The following is a 21,278-nucleotide window of genomic DNA, read 5'->3' as shown; positions in this document are numbered from 1 at the left end:
GTGTAGTCTTTTATCCCTCACCCCTCCTCACACTCTTTCCCCCAAGTCCCCAAAGGTCGTTGTATCATTCTTACTCCTTTGCGTCCTCACAGCTCCCTATATTTACTTTTATGTACAATTATATGGTTTTATTATGGGAAAACATCAAATTTTAAGATAATTTTCATATTATTTTAGTGTGGAGTTGAGAGATGGGAGAACTGTGTTTCCTAGGTAGTTATTTGTGCTTCAGCCAAAATGGATGATTAAGGAAAGGGTATTTGGATTTTACCTTTCTACTCTATGAATTTAAGTATTGTCACAGCATAATTAGAGTAACAAAAGGAAATTGTTGAGTAAGTTGATAGAGATTTGAATACCTGTGGGTTTTTTTTTTGTTTTGTTTTAACCTTCTTTGTGGTATCCACATCAGCAAAGTGTCTGTAGAACTGTAGGTCATATGAAACTCAATATTAATGATATTTCTGTAATGTGAGCCTGGGTAGGATTCTCCAAGGGTCGATTTACTTTGGCTCTTTAAGGCCATCACAGGCACATCACAAGATTCTGTTAGAACTTTAGTTGGAAGAGCTTGGCTCAAGGGGTCCTACAAAGGGGCTTTGGGTTAATCGGAGTGTTTGATTTTCAGGCTCTATCTAATGTTCCTCCTCTCCGGAACTACTTTCTGGAAGAAGACAATTATAAGAACATTAAGCGTCCTCCAGGGGATATCATGTTCTTGTTGGTCCAGCGTTTTGGAGAGCTGATGAGAAAGCTTTGGAACCCTCGAAATTTCAAAGCACATGTGTCTCCCCATGAGATGCTTCAGGCGGTTGTACTTTGCAGTAAGAAGACTTTTCAGATCACCAAACAAGGTAAGAACAAGTCATTTATGTTTCAGGACAACAAAACTAGTTTGATGAACAAATTTATTTCTACTTGGCAGTGAATTTTTTTTAAATTAATTAATTTTATTTTATTTTTTTGAGATGGAGTCTCACTCTGTCACCCAGACTGGAGTACAATGGCATGGTCTCGGCTCACTGCAGCCTCCGCCTCCAGGGTTCAAGTGATTCTCCCACCTCAGCCTCCCGAGTAGCTGGGACTACAGGCACGTGCCACCATGCCCGGCTTATTTTTGTATTTTTAGCAGAGACGGGGTTTCACTATGTTGGCCAGGCTGATCTCGAACTCCTGACCTCGTGATCCACCCTACTCGACCTCCCAAGTTCTGGGATTACAGGCATGAGCCACTGCGCCTGGCCTTTTTTTGTTTTGTTTTGTTTTGTTTTTTTAAGAGACAGAGTCTTGCTCTTTTGACTAGGCTGGAGTACAGTGGTGGGATTTGTAGCTCACTGCAGCCTTGAACTTCTGGACTGAAGGGATCCTCTTGCCTCAGCTTCAGGTAGCTGTGATTATAGGCGTGAGCCACTGTACCCAGCTGCAGTGAATCTTGAGAGTAGCCAGGAGTGTCCAGTGGATTGTGTGGTTAGGTTCCTCATTCTCCTCTGACCAGTCTGCCCTGCTAAGAGTCCCAGGAGATTGTAGCTGAATAGAAAGTCGGTCTTATTTGGTAAATTAAACTGTATGGCTTAGGGGAATACCAGGAGACTGGGAAAGACACTAGCTTTTATTAAACACCTGTCACCTATCCTCATTTTTTCATGTCCCGCATTAGGATATTCTGATGATTTTTTTTTTTTTTTTTTTTTGAGACCGAGTCTTACTCCATTGCCCAGGCTGGAGTGCAGTGTTATGATCTGTGCTCACTGCAACCTCTGCCTCCCGGGTTCAAGGGATTCTCCTGCCTCAGCCTCCCAAGTAGTTGGGATTACAGATGCCCGCCAACGTGCCAAGCTAATTTTTGTATTTTTAGTAGAGAGGGGGTTTCACCATGTTGGCCAGGCTGGTCTTGAACTCCTGACCTCAAGTGATTCACCCACTTTGGCCTCCCAGAGTGCTGGGATTATGGGTGTGAGCCACTGCACCCAGCCTCTGATGAACTATTTTGACTGTTTTTATCTCTCCAGACCCAATGTGTTATTGCCTTATGAGTAAGGCGGACAGTGTAACTTTGTACCTGAATCTCATATCATATCGTCTAGCATCCATATTAGTTTGTTCAACATTCACTCATGGTGCTAGGTTTTAGAGCAGCAGGGATAAAATACAAGATTTTTCTCTTTGAAGAACTCACAGTCTAGTGGGGAAATAAAGTTATGTAGAAAGATTGAGTGTGCTGGCACAAGCCTGTGGTCTGAGCTGCTTGGGAGGCTGAGGCAGGTTGCGTGAGCCCAGGAGTTCAAGGCTACAGTGAGCTATGATCACACCACTGCACTCCAGCTGGGTAACGGAGGAAGACCCTGTCTTTAAAAATAAGTAAGCAGGCTGGGCGCGGTAGCTCACGCCTGTAATCCCAGCACTTTGGGAGGCCGAGGCGGGTAGATCACAAGGTCAGGAGATCGAGATCATCCTGGCTAACACGGTGAAACCCCGTCTCTACTAAAAATAGAAAAATTAGCCGGGCGTGGTGGCGGGCACCTATAGTCCCAGCTACTTGGGATGCTGAGGCAGGAGAATAACGTGAACCCAGGAGGCGGAGCTTGCAATGAGCTGAGATTGCGCCACTGTACTCCAGCCTGGGTGACAGAGCTAGACTCCGTCTCAAAAAAAAAAAAAAATTAGTAAGCAATTTCAACTGTCTTTTTTTTTTTTTTTTTTGAGACGGAGTCTCGCTCTGTTGCCTAGGCTGGAGTGCAATGGCACGATCTTGGCTCACTGCAACCTCTGTCTCCCAGAATCAAGTGATTCTCCTGTCTTAGCCTCCTGAGTAGCTGGGACTACAGGCATGTGCCACCATGCCTGGCTAATTTTTTTGTATTTTTAGTAGAGATGGGGTTTCATGGTGTTAACCAGGCTGGTCTCAATCTCCTGACCTCGTGATCCGCCTGCCTCAGCCTCCCAAAGTGCTGGGATTACAGGCATGAGCCACCGCGCCTGGCTCAACTATCTTTTTTTAGAAAAGGTAATTACAGGTGTTAAGTGCTGTGCTATGGGAGGGGAGCATGGAGTAAGGACCCCCTCAACTGAACATGTGGGAGGTAGATAAGAGGTCAGAGTGGAGGAAGAGACCCTGAGTTTTAGGTAGATGTGGAGGCAGGTTGGGATGGGGAGTGAACATTCCAGGTAGAGAGGACATGGTGGGCAGAAGAGAAAAGTGCCTGGCATAGACAGACTGCAAGTAGCGGGACCCTTGGACTCCAGGGGTCAATGGAGAGCCAAGGTGTAGCTCCTGAGGGAGGGACCAGATGGCCTGGTTTGTAAGCCACCATAAAGAGCTTGGATTATATCCTGACAATAGCTGGAGTCATTGAAGGCTTTTTTTTTTTTTTCCCCCGGAGAGGGAGTCTCACTCTGTTGCCCAGCCTGGAGTGCAGTAGTGTGATCTCAGCTCACTGCAGCTTCTGTCTCCCGGGTTCAAGCAATTCTCCTGCCTCAGCCTCTCGAGTAGCTGGGAATACAGGCACCTGCCACCATACCTGGCTAATTTTTTGGTATTTTTAGTAGAGACGGGGTTTCACTATGTTGGTCAGGCTGGTGTTGAACTCCTTACCTCAGGTGATCCGCCTGCCTCGGCCTCCCAAAGTACTGGGATTACAGGCGTGAACCACTATGCCCGGCCTCATTGAAGGCTTTTAACAAAGATGTGACATCAGACTTAATTTGTTTTAAAAATATTATTCTAGCTGGGCATGGTCATTCACACCTGTAATCCCAGCACTTTGGGAGGTCGAGGTGGGTGGATCGCTTGAGCCCAGGAGTTCGAGACCATCCTGCGCAACATAGTGAGACCCTGTATCTATAACAAGTTTTTAAAAATTACCCAGGCATGGTGGTGTGTACCTGTAGTTCCAGCTACTTAAGAGGCTGAGGTTGGAGGATCGCGCGAGCCTAGGAGGTAGAGGCTGTAGTGAGCCATGTTAGCTCCACTGTACTCCAGTCTGGGCAACAGAGTGAGACCTCTATCTGTAAAATAAAAAGAAAAACATTATTCTGGCTGAGGATTGACTTAGAGGGGAAGTCGAGTAGTGGCTTTTAAGAGTCTCTCAAAAGCCTGTTTCTCCTTAGTTAAGGAGAAATAGGAGGAATCAAAAGTGATAAGGAATGGGGCCCATGGAGCACTTGGTTCAGGGTTAGTAGGAAATAAGATACACTTCGGATTGGATAATATATATTGATCAGAAGCCCTATGATTTAGTCTCAGCCGAGCAGAAGTTATAAGCTATTTGGGCTTGGCAATTGATGGTGTTTAGTAGTTTACAACATGGCCAATAAAATCTTAATCTGGGGCCAGGCACCCTGGCTCATGCCTGTAATCCCAGTACTTTGGGAGGCCAAAGTGGGAGGATTGCTTGAGCCCAAGAGTTTAAGACCAGCCTGAGCAACATAGGGAGACTCCCTCTTGACAAAAAATCGAAAAGTTAGCCGGGCATGATGGCACACGCCTGTAGTCCCAGCTACTTGGGAAACTGAGGTGGAAGGATTCCTTGGGCCTGGGAGGCAGAGCTTGCAGTGAGCTGAGGTTGTGTCACTGCACTCCAGCCTGGGCGACAGAGCGAGACCCTGTGTCGGGAAAAAAAAATCTGGGTGCCTCACCCTTCTAAACAGTTGACAGCCTGTTTGTGTGCTTTGTAGGACCATCTAATTCCCAGGAACTAGGTGGCTAGGTTATCTTGTGTTTATAGGGACATTTCTGTTTCTGGACCAACTCTCTGAGCTCCCAGGGTTTTATATTAAGGCTGCAACAAAGGAAACAATTTTTGCTGAGAATGATGTTTTTGTGGACCATGAATGGATGGATCAATGTCAGCATTCACTGTGTTCCACAGGTGACTTCTGGCCTGAAGGTGGATAGTGGGGCCTGTCACCTTTTGGCAGTTTGGAAAGTTATGGCATAATTGGGTTGTAGAGTTGCAGAAAAATCAGTTGAGAATGAATATGTCTGGTTTCTTCTATCACAGCCACTGTTGGCTATGATAGTTACGATGTCACATAAACATGATTTCCTCCATCTCTGAGACCTAGTAGGTTATTACTTGCCTAGCGTTTAGATGTGTGAAGTGTTTCTTGCTGTGGTAGTTTGTTGTCATGTAAAAGCATTCTATGTATGGAATAAAAAGAAAATCATCTATGGAGTTGTCAGGGGTCTCTGGGTTTAGGGAAATGAAATCGAGGAAGATATACTATAGTCTTTGACATTTTAATTGGGTGAGCAAAGAGGAACTAAATAGAAGCAAATCTTAGTTGATGAGAAAGTAAACATTAGGCTGAGGTGGGAGGATCCCTTGAGGTCAAGAGTTTGAGACCAGCCTGGCCAACATGGTGAAGCCCCATCTCTACTAAAAATACAAAAATTAGCTGGGCCTGGTGGCAGGTGCCTGTAATCCCAGCTACTTGGGAGGCTGAGGTGGGAGAATCGCTTGAACCCTGGAGGGGAGGTTGTAGTGAGCTGAGATCATGCCACTGCACTCCAACCTGTGCAACAGAGCAAGATTCTGTCTCAAAAAAAAAAAAGTAGCCATTATCCCAGAAATGTCTGAGTGGCAGGCTCTGTAGACAGCATTTTCATGGAATATTGTCAACCTGCTTGTTTCCAGAACCCCTTGTTCTGTATGCCTTTTCAGTCTGTATGCTAGTCACTTTCCTACAAGATAGGAATCTTTGTGAGCTACAGAAGGGAAGAAGAAAGTGTGAGCTCACTCTGGAGAGAAGTGGATGTTAAAAGGTCATATTCATTTGTTTTGGTCATCCCTGAGTGATACAATACAGTCCTGGTATGAATCAGATAGCCTATGGAGAGAGTCAAGATCAGAAGAGTTAGAGCTTGACCTTGAGGAGTGCCAGCATTTAATGATCAGATAGAGGAGGATGCACAGGAGTTGGGATGGGATGGCATGGCCAGAGAGGAAGGGGGAGAATCAGGAATGCCAACCAGTGCATGGTTTAAGTTAACTCTAATGCCACTTAGCTTCAGCGTTTTCTATCCTTCCTTTTTTTCCAGGAGATGGAGTCGACTTTCTGTCTTGGTTTCTGAATGCTCTGCACTCAGCTCTGGGGGGCACAAAGAAGAAGAAGAAGAGTAAGTCATTTACTGATAAAAAAAAAAAAAAGGAGCTCTTTTGTTCCCTTTTAAAAAACTTTGCGTCTGGGCGAGATGGCTCATGCTTATAATCCTCTTTGAGAGGCCGAGGTGGGTGGATTACCTGAGGTCAGGAGTTTAAGACCGGCCTGGCCAACATGGTGAAACCCCATCTCTACCAAAAATACAAAAGTTAGCCAGGTGTGGTGGCTGTAGTCCCAGTGACTTGTGGGGCTGAGGCAACTTCCCATTCTTTTGTTAACTCTTTATCTGGGGTAGGGTGGTATCTGTTTTATACATAAACTAAATGTTCTTTCCGAATAGGCCCCTCTGCATAGTTTTTGCTAGAATATGGTTATAGTCACAATGATATTTTATTTTATGTATTTTTTGAGACGGAGTCTTGCTCTGTCACTTAGGCTGGAGTGCAGTGGCACAGTCTCAGTTCATGGTAGCCTCCATCTCCTAGGTTCAAGCAGTTCTCCTCCCTCAGCCTCCCAAGAGTAGCTGGGATTACAGGCACCTACCACCACGCTCAGCTAATTTTTGTATTTTTAGTAGAGATGGGATTTCACCTTGTTGGCCAGGCTGGTCTCAAACTCCTGACCTCAGGTGATCTGCCCAAAGTGCTGGGATTATAGGCGTGATGGTGTCTTGATGTGGGATTGTGGCCTGTTGCTCTTCCCACTGGATGGCCCTGCCCTCTCTACCAGGTGTCTTCAGCCTGTGTTAACCCTGTGAGCTCTCAAACTTACGTTTTGGCAGGATTCTAGAACTTGGTTGTGCTTTCTCTCTTGTTGCTTTGATCCTGTTCTGGCCCATCTCTTAGTCTGTCATTGTCCTCTTGTCTTCATTACAGTTTGGACATTGTCTCCCTTTGAAAGTAGCTTATGGTTATGGGAAGTTCCTTGGTTTTCCTTGTTTCTCTTGTGAATTTTTTTTGTAATTCATGTATTGCCGGGCTCTGTAAATCATTCCTTCATTTTGAATACATTTACCTTTTCTTTTATGGACCAGGCCCTGTGATGGAGGATCAAAAGTTGTCTTAAGGAAGAGAAATAAAGTAATTATTTACACAAATAATTATAAAGGTACCCTGGTGGTATATGGTACAAAAGGAAACTTCTGTGTTTAGTGAGAGCTCTGGGTCTTTTGTTGGAAGATGCTGGTTTATTTCAGAAATTTACAAGCTGGAAATGTATTTTAGACATGTTTTCCATCCTCATGGAATTTGTCTCTTGCTTCCTGTTTGTGCAGCTATTGTGACTGATGTTTTCCAGGGGTCCATGAGGATCTTCACTAAAAAGCTTCCCCATCCTGATCTGGTGAGTTAGCTGAGCCTGGGTCTTGGACTGATTTATATTGCTTGAGGGGACGTAGGGGAGATGAAGAGATGCTTAGAGAACTGACAAGCCTGCTTGCCCCATGAAGAGGTTCAACAAAGCACCTGCCTAGTGGCGGCTCACTTTTCAGTTTGGGAGTTAGTGGTTGGATGTACTTTGCTGGTTGAAGTGTTCTGGCCAACTAAGTGGTGCTGCTGTGTTTTTTCAGAAAGCTCAGCTAAGCTTTCTTTTTGTTTTTCTGAGACGGTCTTCCTCTTTCGCCAAGGCTGGAGTGCAGTGGCGCCATCTCCACTCACTGCAACTTCTACTTTCTGGGTTCAAACGATTCTCTTGCCTTAGCCTCCTCAGTAGCTGCGAATACAGGCGCTTACCACCATGCCTAGCTAATTTTGTGTTTTTAGTAGTGATGGGGCTTCACCATGTTGGTCCAGGCTGGTCTGGAACTCCTGACCTCAGGTGATCTGCCTGCGTTGGCCTCCCAAACTGTTGGGATTACAGGCATGAGCCACTGCGCCTGGCCCTCAGCTAAGCTTCTTAGATGGTCTTAGAGCTTTTCTTTTTTGAGATGGAGTTTTGCTCTTGTTGCCCAGTCTGTAGTGCAATGTCATGATCTCAGCTCACTGCAGCCTCCACCTCCCGGGTTCAAGCAATTCTCCTGCCTCAGCCTCCCAAGTAGCTGGGATTACAGGCATGTGCCACCAAACCTGGCTAATTTTTCTATTTTTAGTAGAGACGAGGTTTTACCATGTTGGTCAGGCTGGTCTCAAACTCCTGACCTTAGGTGATCCACCCGCCTCGGCCTCCCAAAGTGCTGGGATTACAGGCGTGAGCCACTGTGCCTGGCCCACTTTCTTTCTTTTTTTAATGGATTTTTTTTTTTTTCTTTTTGAGACAAGATCTCACTCTATCACTCAGGCTGAGTGTAGTGGTGTGATTATGGTTCACTGCAGCCTCAACCTCCCCTGCTCAAGTGATCCTACCACCTCAACCTCCCCAGAAGCTGGGACTATAGATGCACAGCAGCACACTGGGCTAATTTTTAATTTTTATTTTAGTTTTATTTATTTATTTATTTAATTGAGACGGAGTTTCACTCTTGTTGCCCAGGCTGGAATGCAATGGCACGATCTTGGCTCACTGCAACCTCCGCCTCCCAAGTTCAAGTGATTCTCCTGCCTCAGCCTCCCAGGTAGCTGGGATTACAGGCATGCACCACCACGCCTAGCTGATTTTGTATTTTTAGTAGAGATGGGGTTTCTCCATGTTGGTCAGGTTGGTCTCGAACTCCCGACCTCAGGTGATCTACCTCCCTCTACCTCCCAAAGTGCTGGGATTACAGATGAGAGCCGTCGTGCCCGGCCAGTTTTTTATTTTTTGTAGAGATAGAGTCTCCCCGTGTTGCCCAGGCTGGTCTCGAAGTCTTGGACTCAAGCAGTCCTCTCACCTTTGTCTCCCAAAGTGTTGAGATTACAGGCGTGAGCCATCACACTTGGCCTCAGAGCTTTTTAGATAGTCTGGTATATAAGCAAAATCTCTTTAAAGAAGGAAACCTGTTGGTTCTTAAGTTAATCTAACCAGGTGGTGCATGCCAACTGCCCAATCTCTCAGGCACCTCTCTTTGTTCTTTGAGATGAAGGAAATGTCAGTGTAGCAAAACACCGGTTCTGTGTTTGTTCTTATACCACTCACACTTCTTTCCTCTCTTTTCTTCTCATTCATTTCTAGCCAGCAGAAGAAAAAGAGCAGTTGCTCCATAATGATGAGTACCAGGAGACGATGGTGGAGTCCACTTTTATGTACCTGACACTTGACCTTCCTACTGCCCCCCTCTACAAGGACGAGAAGGAGCAGCTCATCATTCCCCAAGTGCCACTCTTCAACATCCTGGCCAAATTCAATGGCATCACTGAGAAGGTAGCCCATTAACACACCTGCCCTGCCTATATTTATCTTTGCGCTCTTGACTTTTTCATTTTCTTTTTTTTTTCTTTTTCAAGACAGTTTTGCTCTTGTCGCCCAAGCTGGAGTGCAGTGGCATGATTTCAGCTCACTGCAATCTCCACCTTCCAGTTTCAAGTGATTCTCCTGCCTCAGCCTCCTGAGTAACTGGGGTTACAGACATCCACCACCATGCCCAGCTAATTTTTTTGTATTTTTAGTAGAGATGAGATTTCAGCATGTTGGCCAGGCTAGTCTCGAACTCTTGACCTCAAGTGATCCATCTGCCTCGCCTCCCAAAGTGCTGGAATTATAGGCGTGAGCCACCATGCCCGGCCCATTTTCATTTTATACATAAGAATCACCACATGTATGTAATGTATTTATTTTAAAGTATATTGACTTTATTGAGCCTACCAGACTCCTTGGTATTTCTAGCTGGTCACGCCCAACTCTTAACTTACAGTGCCCATCTTTTTATTATTTTCTGAGACAGGGTCTTGCTCTGTCACCCAGGCTGGGGTGCAGTGGCATGATCATGGCTCACTGCAACTTCAAACTCTTGGGCTCAAGTGATCCTCTCACCTTAGCCTCCTGAGTAGCTGGGACTTTTTAGTAGAGATGGGGTTTCTCCATGTTGGTCAGGTTGGTCTCGAACTCCCGACCTCAGATGATCTACCCGCCTCGGCCTCCCAAAGTGCTGGGATTACAGGTGAGAGCCATCGTGCCTGGCCAATTTTTTATTTTGTGAAGAAAAAAAAGACACGCTTCCCCACGCCCAGCTAAGGTTTTTTGTAGAGAAAGCTCTCACTCTGTTGCCCAGGCTGGTCTTTAACTCCTGGCCTCAAGGTATCTTCCCACCTTGACCTCCCAAAGTGTTGGGATTATAGATGTGAACCAGTGCCCAACCACAGTGCCCCCTCTTGTACTTCTCATATATCCTTTTTTCAGCTTCCTGCCTGCTTCTGGGTAGTATAGAGAAAAGAAGGTCATTTAGGAGAGGAGAAACTCCAAAAAGTGGGGAGACATACTTTTTTTTTTTGAGATGGAGTCTCACTCTGTTTCCTTGTCTGGAGTGCAGTGGTGTGATCTCAGCCTACTGCAACCTCTGCCTACTGGGTTCAAGCAATTCTTCTGCCTCAGCCTCCTGAATAGCTGGGACTACAGGTACATGCCACCATGCCCAGCTAATGTTTGTATTTTTAGTAGAGATGGGGTTTCACCATGTTGGCCAGGCTGGTCTCGATCTCCTGGCCTCAAGTGATCTGCCTGCCTCAGCCTCTCAAAATATTGGGATTATAGGCATGAACCATCATGCCTGGTTAGCTTGCTTTCTTTACATACATATTTATATATATATATATATATTTTTTTTTTCCTTTTCTTTTTTTTTTTCTGAGACAGAGTCTCACTCTGTCGCCCAGGCTGGAGTGCAGTGACGCGATCTCGGCTCCCTGCAAGCTCTGCCTCCCGGGTTCACGCCATTCTCCTGGCTCAGCCTCCCGAGTTGCTGGGACTATAGGCGCCCGCCACCACACCCAGCTAATTTTTTGTATTTTTAGTAGAGACAGGATTTCACCATGTTAGCCAGGATGGTCTCGATCTCCTGGCCTCATGATCCACCGGCCTTGGCCTCCCAAAGTGCTGGGATTACAGGCGTAAGCCACCGCGCCCGGCCTTTTTTTTTTTTTTCTTTTTTTTCTTTTTTAGTAGAGATTGGGTTTCACCATGTTGTCAAGGCTCGTCTGGAACTTCTGTGCTGAAGTGATCCGCCTGCCTCGGCGTCCTATAGTGATAGGATTACAGGCGTGAGCCACCAGGCCTGGCCTTTTTTTTAAGTCAGCCTTAGCCAAACTGCACATCCTAAGCCTCATACATAATTTCTGGGACCAAGAGTCTTGTGAACTTTCGGTGTGAGGCAAAATTACATTTTCAAAAACCAAAATGAAAACCTCATGCCCCTGCTCTAATACCTACTGAACTTCAGCACTAATTTGATAATTTTCTTTTTTTTCTCTAGGAATATAAGACTTACAAGGAGAACTTTCTGAAGCGCTTCCAGCTTACCAAGCTACCTCCATATCTAATCTTTTGTATCAAGAGATTCACTAAGAACAACTTCTTTGTTGAGAAGAATCCAACTATTGTCAATTTCCCTATTACGTAAGTAACACCCTGCTTCACTTCCTCTCACGGGGAGTGAACCTGGATTTCTTCTCTTATGTTTTTACCAGTATTAATTTTGGACTGTCTTAGTTGGGGATTACAATTAACAGAGCCTACCTACAGTAGATAACAGTTTTTATTGGAAGGATACACTTAACTTCAGGGACCACAAAAGATAGATGTTTACTAGGAGGCAATCCCTGTTTATCCCCTCTCCTGTTGCTGGCCGGAAATTATAGTCCTCCTGCGTAGAGAAGAAGAAATGATGCAAGTAGGATAGGACAAGTAGAATTCTGCCTGGTTTGGAAGATGTCCTGAGTAGTGAGGGTCTGCCCATCTATTTGCTGGCTATCACACCTTTTTGCACACTGGAGTTGTACTAGATGCTTTTAATTTGCTTCCTTCTAACTCAGAAAACTTCTGCAAAATCCTTTTGGGGGTAGACTGTTGGTTTTCAGTTCTCAAGAGACAAGGTTTTTCACACTTAAGAAGATGTTGGGCTGGTCATGGTGGCTCACCTGTAATCCCAGCACGTTGGGAGGCCAAGGCAGATGGATCGCTTGAGCTCAGGAGTTCAAGACCAGCCTGGGCAACATGGCAAAACCCCTTCTCTAAAAAAAAAATACAAAAAATCAGCCCGATGTGGTGGTGCACACCTGTAGTCCCAGCTACTTGAGGGGCTGAGGCAGGAGGATTACTTGAACCTTGGAGATTGAGGCTACAGTGAGGTGAGATGGTGTCACTGCCCTGCAGCCTGGGTGATAGAGTGTGACTGTGCTCAAAAAAAAAAAAAGAAAGAAAGAAGTAGTGTCAGTTTTAAATTCTACGTAGCGTTTAAGAAGGTAGTATCTAAAATTAAGAGGCCCGAGTTTTAGGCTGCCTTAGTGGTGGGCCCTCAGACCCGTAGTTTGCATGTTTTCTGGGTATGTTCTCTCAAAGATAAAATGAGCAGCTTGGAGTAGATGGGCCTGAGCCCTCGGGGTTTGTCCAGGTGTAACATCTTGTTATAGTATTGCTAGGACTCTTAGAACCATGGAGGGTGAGGAGAGAGAACATTTGCAGTTGAGAATTACAGGGGAATTTTCTCTTTTCTCTTTTCCCCCACTTTTCTCCACTAACATCTTGTTTGTGAGACAGTAGAATTAAATAGGGAGACATGGAGGTTTGTTCTCTGCTTCCTTGAGTAGGATGGCAGAGCTGCTTTCTTTTTTTTTTTTTTTTTTTTTTTTGAGACGGAGTCTCGCTCTGCCGCCCAGGCTGGAGTGCAGTGGCCGGATCTCAGCTCACTGCAAGCTCCGCCTCCCGGGTTCACGCCATTCTCCTGCCTCAGCCTCCGGAGTAGTTGGGACTACAGGCGCCCGCCACCGCGCCCGGCTAGTTTTTTTTGTATTTTTTAGTAGAGACGGGGTTTCACCGTGTTAGCCAGGATGGTCTCGATCTCCTGACCTCGTGATCCGCCCGTCTCGGCCTCCCAAAGTGCTGGGATTACAGGCTTGAGCCACCGCGCCCGGCCTGAGCTGCTTTCTTTGAAAGTCTGTGCATCAGGGTTTTATTTCAGCACTAGACTCTTGTGAATTACCAGTCATCTGTCTGTTCCTGGTAGGTAGGGGCAGTCTTGATTCCAAGGGCAGCTCCAGAGGGAGGAAGACTGTGTATCAATGATACTTCCTGCTCAGTTGCCACAGAAATTTCCTTGTCCCATTGTTTTCTTTTATGGGCCTAGAGTAGGCCCAGTATAAAAGTTTGTCCTTCAGAAAGCTTACTTCAGAGAAGTTAAGAGAAAACTTGGTTCTTAACTAGGCAGTCTTTTAGAGAACATCAAATTGTGACTAATTTTGGAAACTTGCACTTTTAAATATTTTATGTGCTGTAATTACTTCGAGTAATACGATTCTGGATCATTTCATCGTCCATACTTCTTGAAAAGGATCCTTTTCATACCTGTCTTCTCCTGTGATTTATTCATAACACATCCTATTTTTGTCAGAGTTATCAGACTTACAGTGATTAGGCACCCTCTGCTTATTTGGAGACAGATTTTTGAGGGCAGGTTTAAAGTTTCACTTTCAGGTAATTAGCCATTCTCTTAACTGGTCTGTTGCTGTGGCTGGGAGACGAGTATAGTTTGCTCTTTTAGGCTGGGTGCAGTGGCTCACATCTGTAATGTCACCACTTTGGGAGGCCGAGGTGGGAGGTTTGCTTGAGCTCAAGAGTTTGAGACCAGCCTGGACAATATAGCAAGATCTCGTCTCTACTAAAAAAAAAAAAAAATGAATAGTTTGCTCCTTTTCCTGTTTACTAAAACAAAATGATTAAACGTAGTATTTCTCTTTTGCCACATGGACAGTTTTGGTTCAGTCATGAAATCTTGAGTATAAAGACTTCTCCGGGCTGGGCGGGTGGCTCACGCCTGTAATCCCAGCACTTTGGGAGGTCGAGGTGGGTGGATCATGAAGTCAGGAGATTGAGACCATCCTGGCTAACACAGTGAAACCCCGTCTCTACTAAAAATACAAAAAGTAGCCGGGCGTGGTGGTGGGCACCTGTAGTCCCAGGTACTGGGGTGGCTGAGGCAGGAGAATGGCGAGAACCCAGGAGATGGCGCTTGCAGTGAGCCGAGATAGCACCATTGCACTCCAGCCTGGGCGACAGAGTGAGACTCTGTCTCAAAAAAAAAAAAAAAAAAAAAAAGACTTCTCTGATACTCATTTAGACAAGTCTAGTCAGCTTTTTTTCAAGCTGAAGAGAAAATGAGAAGTCAGTTTTTGGCAGCAGGAAGGCAGGTTGGCTATCTAGAGCTCACATGGACTGAGGACTCATACCTCCCATTTTTTTTTTTGGAGATGGAGTCTCGCTCTATTGCCCAGGCTGGAGTGCAGTGGCGTGATCTCGCTTCACTGCAACCTCTGCCTCCCAGGTTCAAGCAATTCTCCTGCCTCAGCCTCCTGAGTGGGTGGGACTACAGGTGCATGCCGCCGCACCCAGCTAATTTTTTTTTTTTTGTACTTTAGTAGAGGCAGGGTTTCACCATGTTGCCCAGGCTGGTTTCGAACTCCTAAGCTCAGGCAGTCTGCCCGCCTTGGCCTCCCAAAGTGTTGGGATTACAGGCATGAGCCACTGCACCTGGCCTCTATTTTCTTAACGGTAAATGTTTATTGCAGTCTGACTGCATCATATATGGGACACTGTCCGTCTGTAGAAACAAATAGCTGTCACCAATACATAGGAAGCTACATATAATAATTACAACAAAGTTGTATGTTTGTTTATTACCACATGGTTTACATTTTAAACTCTGTAATTTGAAAAGTTAGTAGATTCACAGTCTGACTTCAAAGGGAGATATATAACTGGACGTGACCACCATTAGCTGTTTCTTGTGAACTCTTCAGTAATAACATGGTTTTGTTTCATGTAATGAGTTGTAGCACATCAAACAACTTTTATGATGTAGTATCTTTTTTATTTTACTTTGTATTGTTTAAGTTTTTATAAACATTTGTAGGCTCCAAAATGATATATTTTCCTAAAATTATGTGTTTAAAATAGTCTCTTAATAATCTTGTTAACTGTCTATATGTTTTCCTTTTTAACTGTTTGAAAGTTCTTCTTTTTGGGGGTTTTGTGAGACAGGGTCTCACTGTCGCCATGGCTGGAGTGCAGTAGTGTGGTCCTGGCTCACTTTAGCCGTAATCTCCTGGACTCAAGTGATCCTCTCACCTCAGCCTCCTGAGTAGCTAGGACCACAGGCATGTACCACCATGTCTGGCTGATTTTTTTTTTTTTTTTTTGTAGGGGTCGCACTACATTGCCCAGGCTGGTCTTGAACTCCTGGGCTCAAGCAGTCCTCCTACCTTGACCTCTCAAAGTGTTGGGATTATAGGTATAAGCCACTTCCTGTCATTTATTTATTTATTTATTTTTTTAGTCATGTGGGAAGCTGTGTAACCCTGTCATTCATTTTGGCATATTTTGTGAATTCCAACACAACTGGACCTTCTTGACTCTGCAGGCCTACTGAGAGCCTTTGTGGTCTGTTTGTGTAGGACAGCTTCCTTAGCTGCACAGCCTTTGTCTGATTATTCCGGCTTTATTTTCACCATTAACAGCAATGTGGATCTCAGAGAATACTTGTCTGAAGAAGTACAAGCAGTACACAAGAATACCACCTATGACCTCATTGCCAACATCGTGCATGATGGCAAGCCCTCCGAGGGCTCCTACCGGATCCATGTGCTTCATCATGTGAGTGGCTGCTGACCTAGTCTCATGGCACAGAGTGGCAAAAACAGGTGTTTCTTTGGCGTCTCAGAGGGCAGCTCCCTTCAGTTTGTCCTTGCTTGGCCTTGGCTTTGGGATTTTGCAAGTAATAGTGCTGTCAGTAGTTAGTTTAAGGCAGTGGTTCTCAATTTTAGCTACGCATTGGACTCACCTTGGGAGCTTTTCTTTTTTTCTTTTTTTTTTTTGAGACAGTCTCGCTCTGTAGCCCAGGCTGGAGTGCAGTGGTGTGATATTGGCTCACTGCAACCTCCGCCTCCTGGGTTCAAGCAGTTCTCTGCTGTAGCCTCCCAAATAGCTGGGATTATGGGATTACAGGTGCCCGTCACCATGCCCGGCTAATTTTTGTATTTTTAGTGGAGATGGGGTTTCACCATCTTGGCCAGGCTGGTCTTGAACTCCTGACCTTGTGATCCACCTGCCTTTGCTAATTAATACAAAAAAATTAGCCGGGTGCGGTGGCGGGCGCCTGTAGTCCCAGCTACTGGGGAGGCTGAGGCAGGAGAATGGCGTGAACCCGGGAGGCGGAGCTTGCAGTGAGCCGAGATCACGCCACTGGACTCCAGCCTGGATGACAGAGCGAGACTCTGTCTCAAAAAAAAGAAATCAGCTTGTTAGAAATGCAGACTCTCAGGCCCCTCAAACCTACTAAATCAGAACCTGGATTTTAACATGACCCTCTGATTTGTAAGAAATTAAAGTTTGTGGCTGGGCGCGGTGGCTCACACCTGTAATCCCAGCACTTTTGGAGGCCGAGGCGAGCAGATCACGAGGTCAGGAGATCGAGACCATCCTGGCTAACATGGTGAAACCCTGTCTCTACTGAAAATACAAAAAATCAGCCGGACGTGGTGGCGGGCGCCTGTAGTCCCAACTACTCGGGAGGCTGAGGCAGGAGAATGGCATGAGCCCAGGAGGCGGAGCTTGCAGTGAACCGAGCTTGTGCCACTGCACTCCAGCCGGGGTGACAGAACGAGACTCCGTCTCAAAAAAAAAAAAAAAAAAAAAAAAAAAAAAAAGAAATTTGCGAAGCACTGGTTTAGGGGCTCCCTTTCATCTTAAAAATTTTGTGAATTTATTTCAAGCTGAAAACAGATAAAACATGTACTTGATATATTTGATATCACATAGATTATTAGCATAAATTGTTCTCATTTGATTAGTCTCTTCTGGAACTGTGGGTTTAATCTTAACTAGCTTCTGTTTATCAAGTGCTTTACTGTGATTAGGCAGTACGCCAGTTACTTAATGTACATTAATCTCATTTTTTTTCATTAAAACACAATTCCAAGACAGGTGTCAGTATCATCTTTTTTACAGAGGAGGAGACCTAGGCTCCGAGTTTCAGTAATTGACCTCAAGTCAGTAGAATTAGGATTTGAACCCAAGTACTCTGCTTCAAAGCTCATGTCTTAACTCGTCCTTGAAGCAGGAATGGGAACTTGCTTATGTGATCCTGAGCTTTCCTTGTTTCCTATTTTCTCAACTGTTATAATATCCAGAGGATCTGGAATGTTTATATTCTACAATAGTGGTTTTTGGCATGTCTTAGAACTTTGGTTGGATAAGGCAGGGTGGGCGGCCAGAGGTGCTTCTGCCTTAATCTAGAAACCTTTTTCCCTTGTTCGTGGAAGCATGAAGTGCGATATGTTTTGCTGTATTTGCAGCACTGGTTTCTTAGGCCAAAGGAATCAGGTTAGTGTGATAGACAGTGTCCACCAAGGACACCTTTTCTTGATGACCTGTTGCTTTTTTTTTTTTTTTTTTTTTAAGACAGGGTCTCCGTCTGTCACTCAGGCTGGAATGCAGTGGCATGATCTTGGCTCACTGCAACCTCCACCTCCTGGGTTCAAGTGATTCTCCTGCCTCAGCCTCCCAAGTAGCTGGGACCTACAGGCGCCTGCCACCACGCCTGGCTAATTTTTATATTTTTGGTAGAGATGGGGTTTTACTATGTTGGCCAGGCTGGTCTCAAACTCCTGACCTCAAGTGATCCGCCCGCCTCGGCCTCCCAAAATGCTGGGATTACAGGCGTGAGCCCCTGCACCCAGCCAGGAATGTCCATATTTAGGTTCTCTCAGTGTTGACACTGTGTACCTCATAAGTGCGAATGTCTAGTCTGTCATTTCTGAGCAGGAAGGAGACATAGGTGATGATTAGAGGGCTTCCTCTTTTCTCCACTTTAGTGTCCACTAAATTCCTTTTAAAAAGATGTACAGAAGTGTTTCAGACTCCGTTGTACTTTAAGGGGCCAGGCACAGTGGCTTATTCCCATAATCCTAGCATTTTAGGAGGCTGAGGTGGGAGGATCTTTTGAGACCAGGAGCTAGCCTGGGCAACACAGTGGAACCCCATCTCTATTTAAAAAAAAAAATTAGCCAGTTGTAGTGGCACACACCTGTAGTCCCAGCTACCTGGGAGGCTGAGGCGGGAGGATTGCTTGAGTCCAGAGGGTCGAGGCTGCAGTGAGCTGTGGTTACACCACTGCACTCCAGCCTGAATGACAGAGTGAGACCCTGTCTCAAAAAAACAAACCAAATAGCAAACAAACAAACAAAAAAAACTGTACTTTAAAAAATTGAGTTTGCCATGATTGACACATCAAAAGTCCTGTTAATTGAATCAGGCCCACAGAAGTCATGTACCCTCTGTTTTTTTTTGTTTTTTTTTTTTTTTTTGAGACAGAGTCTCGCTCTGTCACCCAGGCTGGAGTATAGTGGTGCAATCTCGGCTCACTGCAAGCTCCGCCTCCCAGGTTCACGCCATTCTTCTGCCTCAGCCTCTTGAGGAGCTGGGACTACAGGCGCCCGCCACCACGTCCAGCTGATTTTTTGTATTTTAAGTAGAGATGGGGTTTCATCGTGTTAGCCAGGATGGTCTTGATCTCCTGCCCTCGTGATCCACCCGCATCGGCCTCCAAAAGTGCTGAGATTACAGGCGTGAGCCACCACGCCTGGCCCATGTACTCTCTTCTTTATGATTCTTGCTGGATGATGTCTAGTGGCTATTATTCTAATTTTTCTAACCTTGGCTATGATCATTTCCTTCTACACCCTTTTGGTTTTAGAGAGCAGACTAACCCAGCTCTTCATACTTTCTGCAGGGGACAGGCAAATGGTATGAATTACAAGACCTCCAGGTGACTGACATCCTTCCCCAGATGATCACACTGTCAGAGGCTTACATTCAGGTGGGTTGGCCACAGGCTTAGTGAGCCACAAATAGGTGGGGTATGGGGCCAGTGAGAGGAGTGGGCCAAGGCAGGAAGAGGGATAGAGTTAGGACCTTGGTTGGAGGGCCAGGTACCTGTTGGGAAGTACTTAGGAGTGAGTTGGGGCCAGAATATATGGCCCTGAAAGTCAAGCAGAGATTTTCAGAAAATAGTTATAAGAAAATGTATGAGTGAGCAAAGAAAGTTGTGATTATGGCTAGATTAGTTTTGCAGAAGTGTGCGGTCTAGTTTCAAGGAGGAAGGGAGGCTGGCTAGAAGTCGACTGTGAAGTACTCCTCAAGAGCCCCAGGCAGAGCTCTCTTTGTGACCCCACAGCACTTTCTGCTTGCCTTTTGTTTTAGTGCCGACCATATTGCTTTGCCTGTCTGTCCTCTCCATTGGATTGACCCGTGGAGCACAGAGCATCTCTGTCTTCTCTTTATGTAACTCCCCTAGTACCTGGCAAAAGAAGGAAGATTGAGACAAAAGCCATAGCTTTGTAAGAAGAAAGTGATACCTCTCCTAGAGATAACTGTTTCTTCCCTTCAGTGACTGTAGCCACTGTAGCAGATTTCCAGATGGAGTATAGCAGGTTTGTAAATGGCATGACGAGTTATCCATGGCCTGGCACAGAATAGGTATTTGACAAGTATCTGTTGACTGAATGCCTCCTAGACTTCAGTTTGTGTTTTCATTTCTTACAGATTTGGAAGAGGCGAGATAATGATGAAACCAACCAGCAGGGGGCTTGAAGGAGGCGTCCAGGGCTTTGCTTCCGAGGGTTGTGGCTGATGATGGTAAATAAGAACACAGAAGCTGTAGCTATTCAGCTACAGGCTGACTGGGGGCCTCCCTGGGCCAGCCCAGCTTGTATGGATTCTGGCTACACCAGAGCACCAGGAGCCCACTTGCCTGGGATGGCCCCACACTGTCACCCAGCTGTTCTTTGATCATTTTTTTCTAGATTAATGCTCCTTTCTCCCATGCATCGAGCTCCCTTCTAGCTTCAGCAGGGCAGAACCCTTCTCCAGATGTGTGTAACTTATGTCTGAATATCTGGGAGTAGCTGAAGAACAGATAATTTCTTCCAAACATCAAGCTTTGGGATTCTTGGAGCAAGCAGAAAGCCAGTAACCTCACTCTTGTCTGTTAGAGGTGGAGGATTTTCCTATGGTTTCCTTCATTTCCTGATGTGTATTTTTAGATGGATTAAATATTCTCCTGTTTTTAAACTAGCCTCTTGTTTTATATCTTTTCATTTGGTGGTTAGCTGAGGAAAATATTTTCCTTTTTAATCTTCACAAACTACCCTACAGTCTGACATCTGGCAGACACCATGCTCGCCCTTTCCTGTCAGCTTGTGGGTGGTGTGTCAGTTAGGATGCATTTATTTCTAAGTAGAAAAATGCTTGAGTCAAGGGGATACATTATTATTGTGCTTAACTAGAAGGCCAGAGGTGGGCAGTCTCCGGCTGCAGTGCAGGAATGAGTAAGGGAAGAGGAAAGAAAGGAAATACGAAGTTCTTCTCACTACAGTGCAATTCTGAGAAGGTCTCAACCAGGCCAGTGTGGAGCCCCAGGGCAAAGATTCCCTGTCAGACAATTCATCAGCTCTGTAGTGGGCTCTAGCAGCCTAGAAGAAGGGTGACCTTGGCATGAGCACTGTGGCAGGTCCAAAGATGTGGGAAGCAGCTGGAGGCAGCCAGTCAGCCTCAGCAAGTTCTCTTGAAGGGAGACAGGAGCCGTGCATTCCTGTGGTGCCACCCTTTACCTGGACACAACCCTGTCCTCACTTTCCTCTACCTCTCTGGAAGCTCCAGTATTTCCTTTGCAAGCTTCTCTCTTTTATCCAGCTATTACATGTTGAGATTTCTCAAGATTCAGTCCTAGCATCAGTCTTCTTGCTGTTTACTTTTTCCCTAGGCCATTTTGGCTATGCCTAGGGCTTCACTTACCATTTTTATGGAATGACTCATAAACACATCTTAATCCCAGATTTCTCTAAACTCTTGAACTTCACTCTGTTGCCCAGGCTGGAGTGCAGTGGCACTCAGCTCACTGCAACCTCCACCTCCCAGGTTCAAGTGATTTCCGGCTAATTTTTGTCTTTTTATTTTTATTTTATTTTATTTTTGAGATGGCGTCTTGCTCCTTCTCCCAGGCTAGAGTGCAGTGGCGCGATCTCAGCTCACTGCAACCTCTGCCTCCTGGGTTCAAGTGTTTC

The 21,278-nt window shown here is 45.5% G+C and overlaps 1 protein-coding gene across 5 annotated transcripts in view; it reads left to right on the top strand.

The window, feature by feature from the left end:
• USP39 (ubiquitin specific peptidase 39) overlaps positions 1 to 20,287 on the top strand; it is a 48,346-nt gene extending 28,059 nt beyond the window's left edge. For 3 of the 5 annotated variants that reach the window (XM_074011353.1, XM_074011354.1, XM_005575409.5), the window contains exons 6-13: positions 629 to 854; positions 6,041 to 6,118; positions 7,376 to 7,443; positions 9,187 to 9,375; positions 11,420 to 11,562; positions 15,675 to 15,810; positions 18,947 to 19,033; positions 19,759 to 20,287. In XM_074011353.1, coding sequence (XP_073867454.1) covers positions 713 to 854; positions 6,041 to 6,118; positions 7,376 to 7,443; positions 9,187 to 9,375; positions 11,420 to 11,562; positions 15,675 to 15,810; positions 18,947 to 19,033; positions 19,759 to 19,806 — 891 coding nt within the window. In that variant the 5' untranslated portion in view covers positions 629 to 712 and the 3' untranslated portion in view covers positions 19,807 to 20,287. The remainder of the gene's footprint in view (positions 1 to 628; positions 855 to 6,040; positions 6,119 to 7,375; positions 7,444 to 9,186; positions 9,376 to 11,419; positions 11,563 to 15,674; positions 15,811 to 18,946; positions 19,034 to 19,758) is intronic. The other 2 variants (XM_045368966.3, XM_074011352.1) reach the window with 2 other exon arrangements.
• The last annotated feature ends 991 nt before the right edge of the window (positions 20,288 to 21,278 follow it).

This window comes from Macaca fascicularis, chromosome 13 (assembly GCF_037993035.2).
Source record: "Macaca fascicularis isolate 582-1 chromosome 13, T2T-MFA8v1.1".
NCBI classification, from domain to species: domain Eukaryota; kingdom Metazoa; phylum Chordata; class Mammalia; order Primates; family Cercopithecidae; genus Macaca; species Macaca fascicularis.
This window is presented reverse-complemented; position numbering and strand designations above follow the sequence as displayed.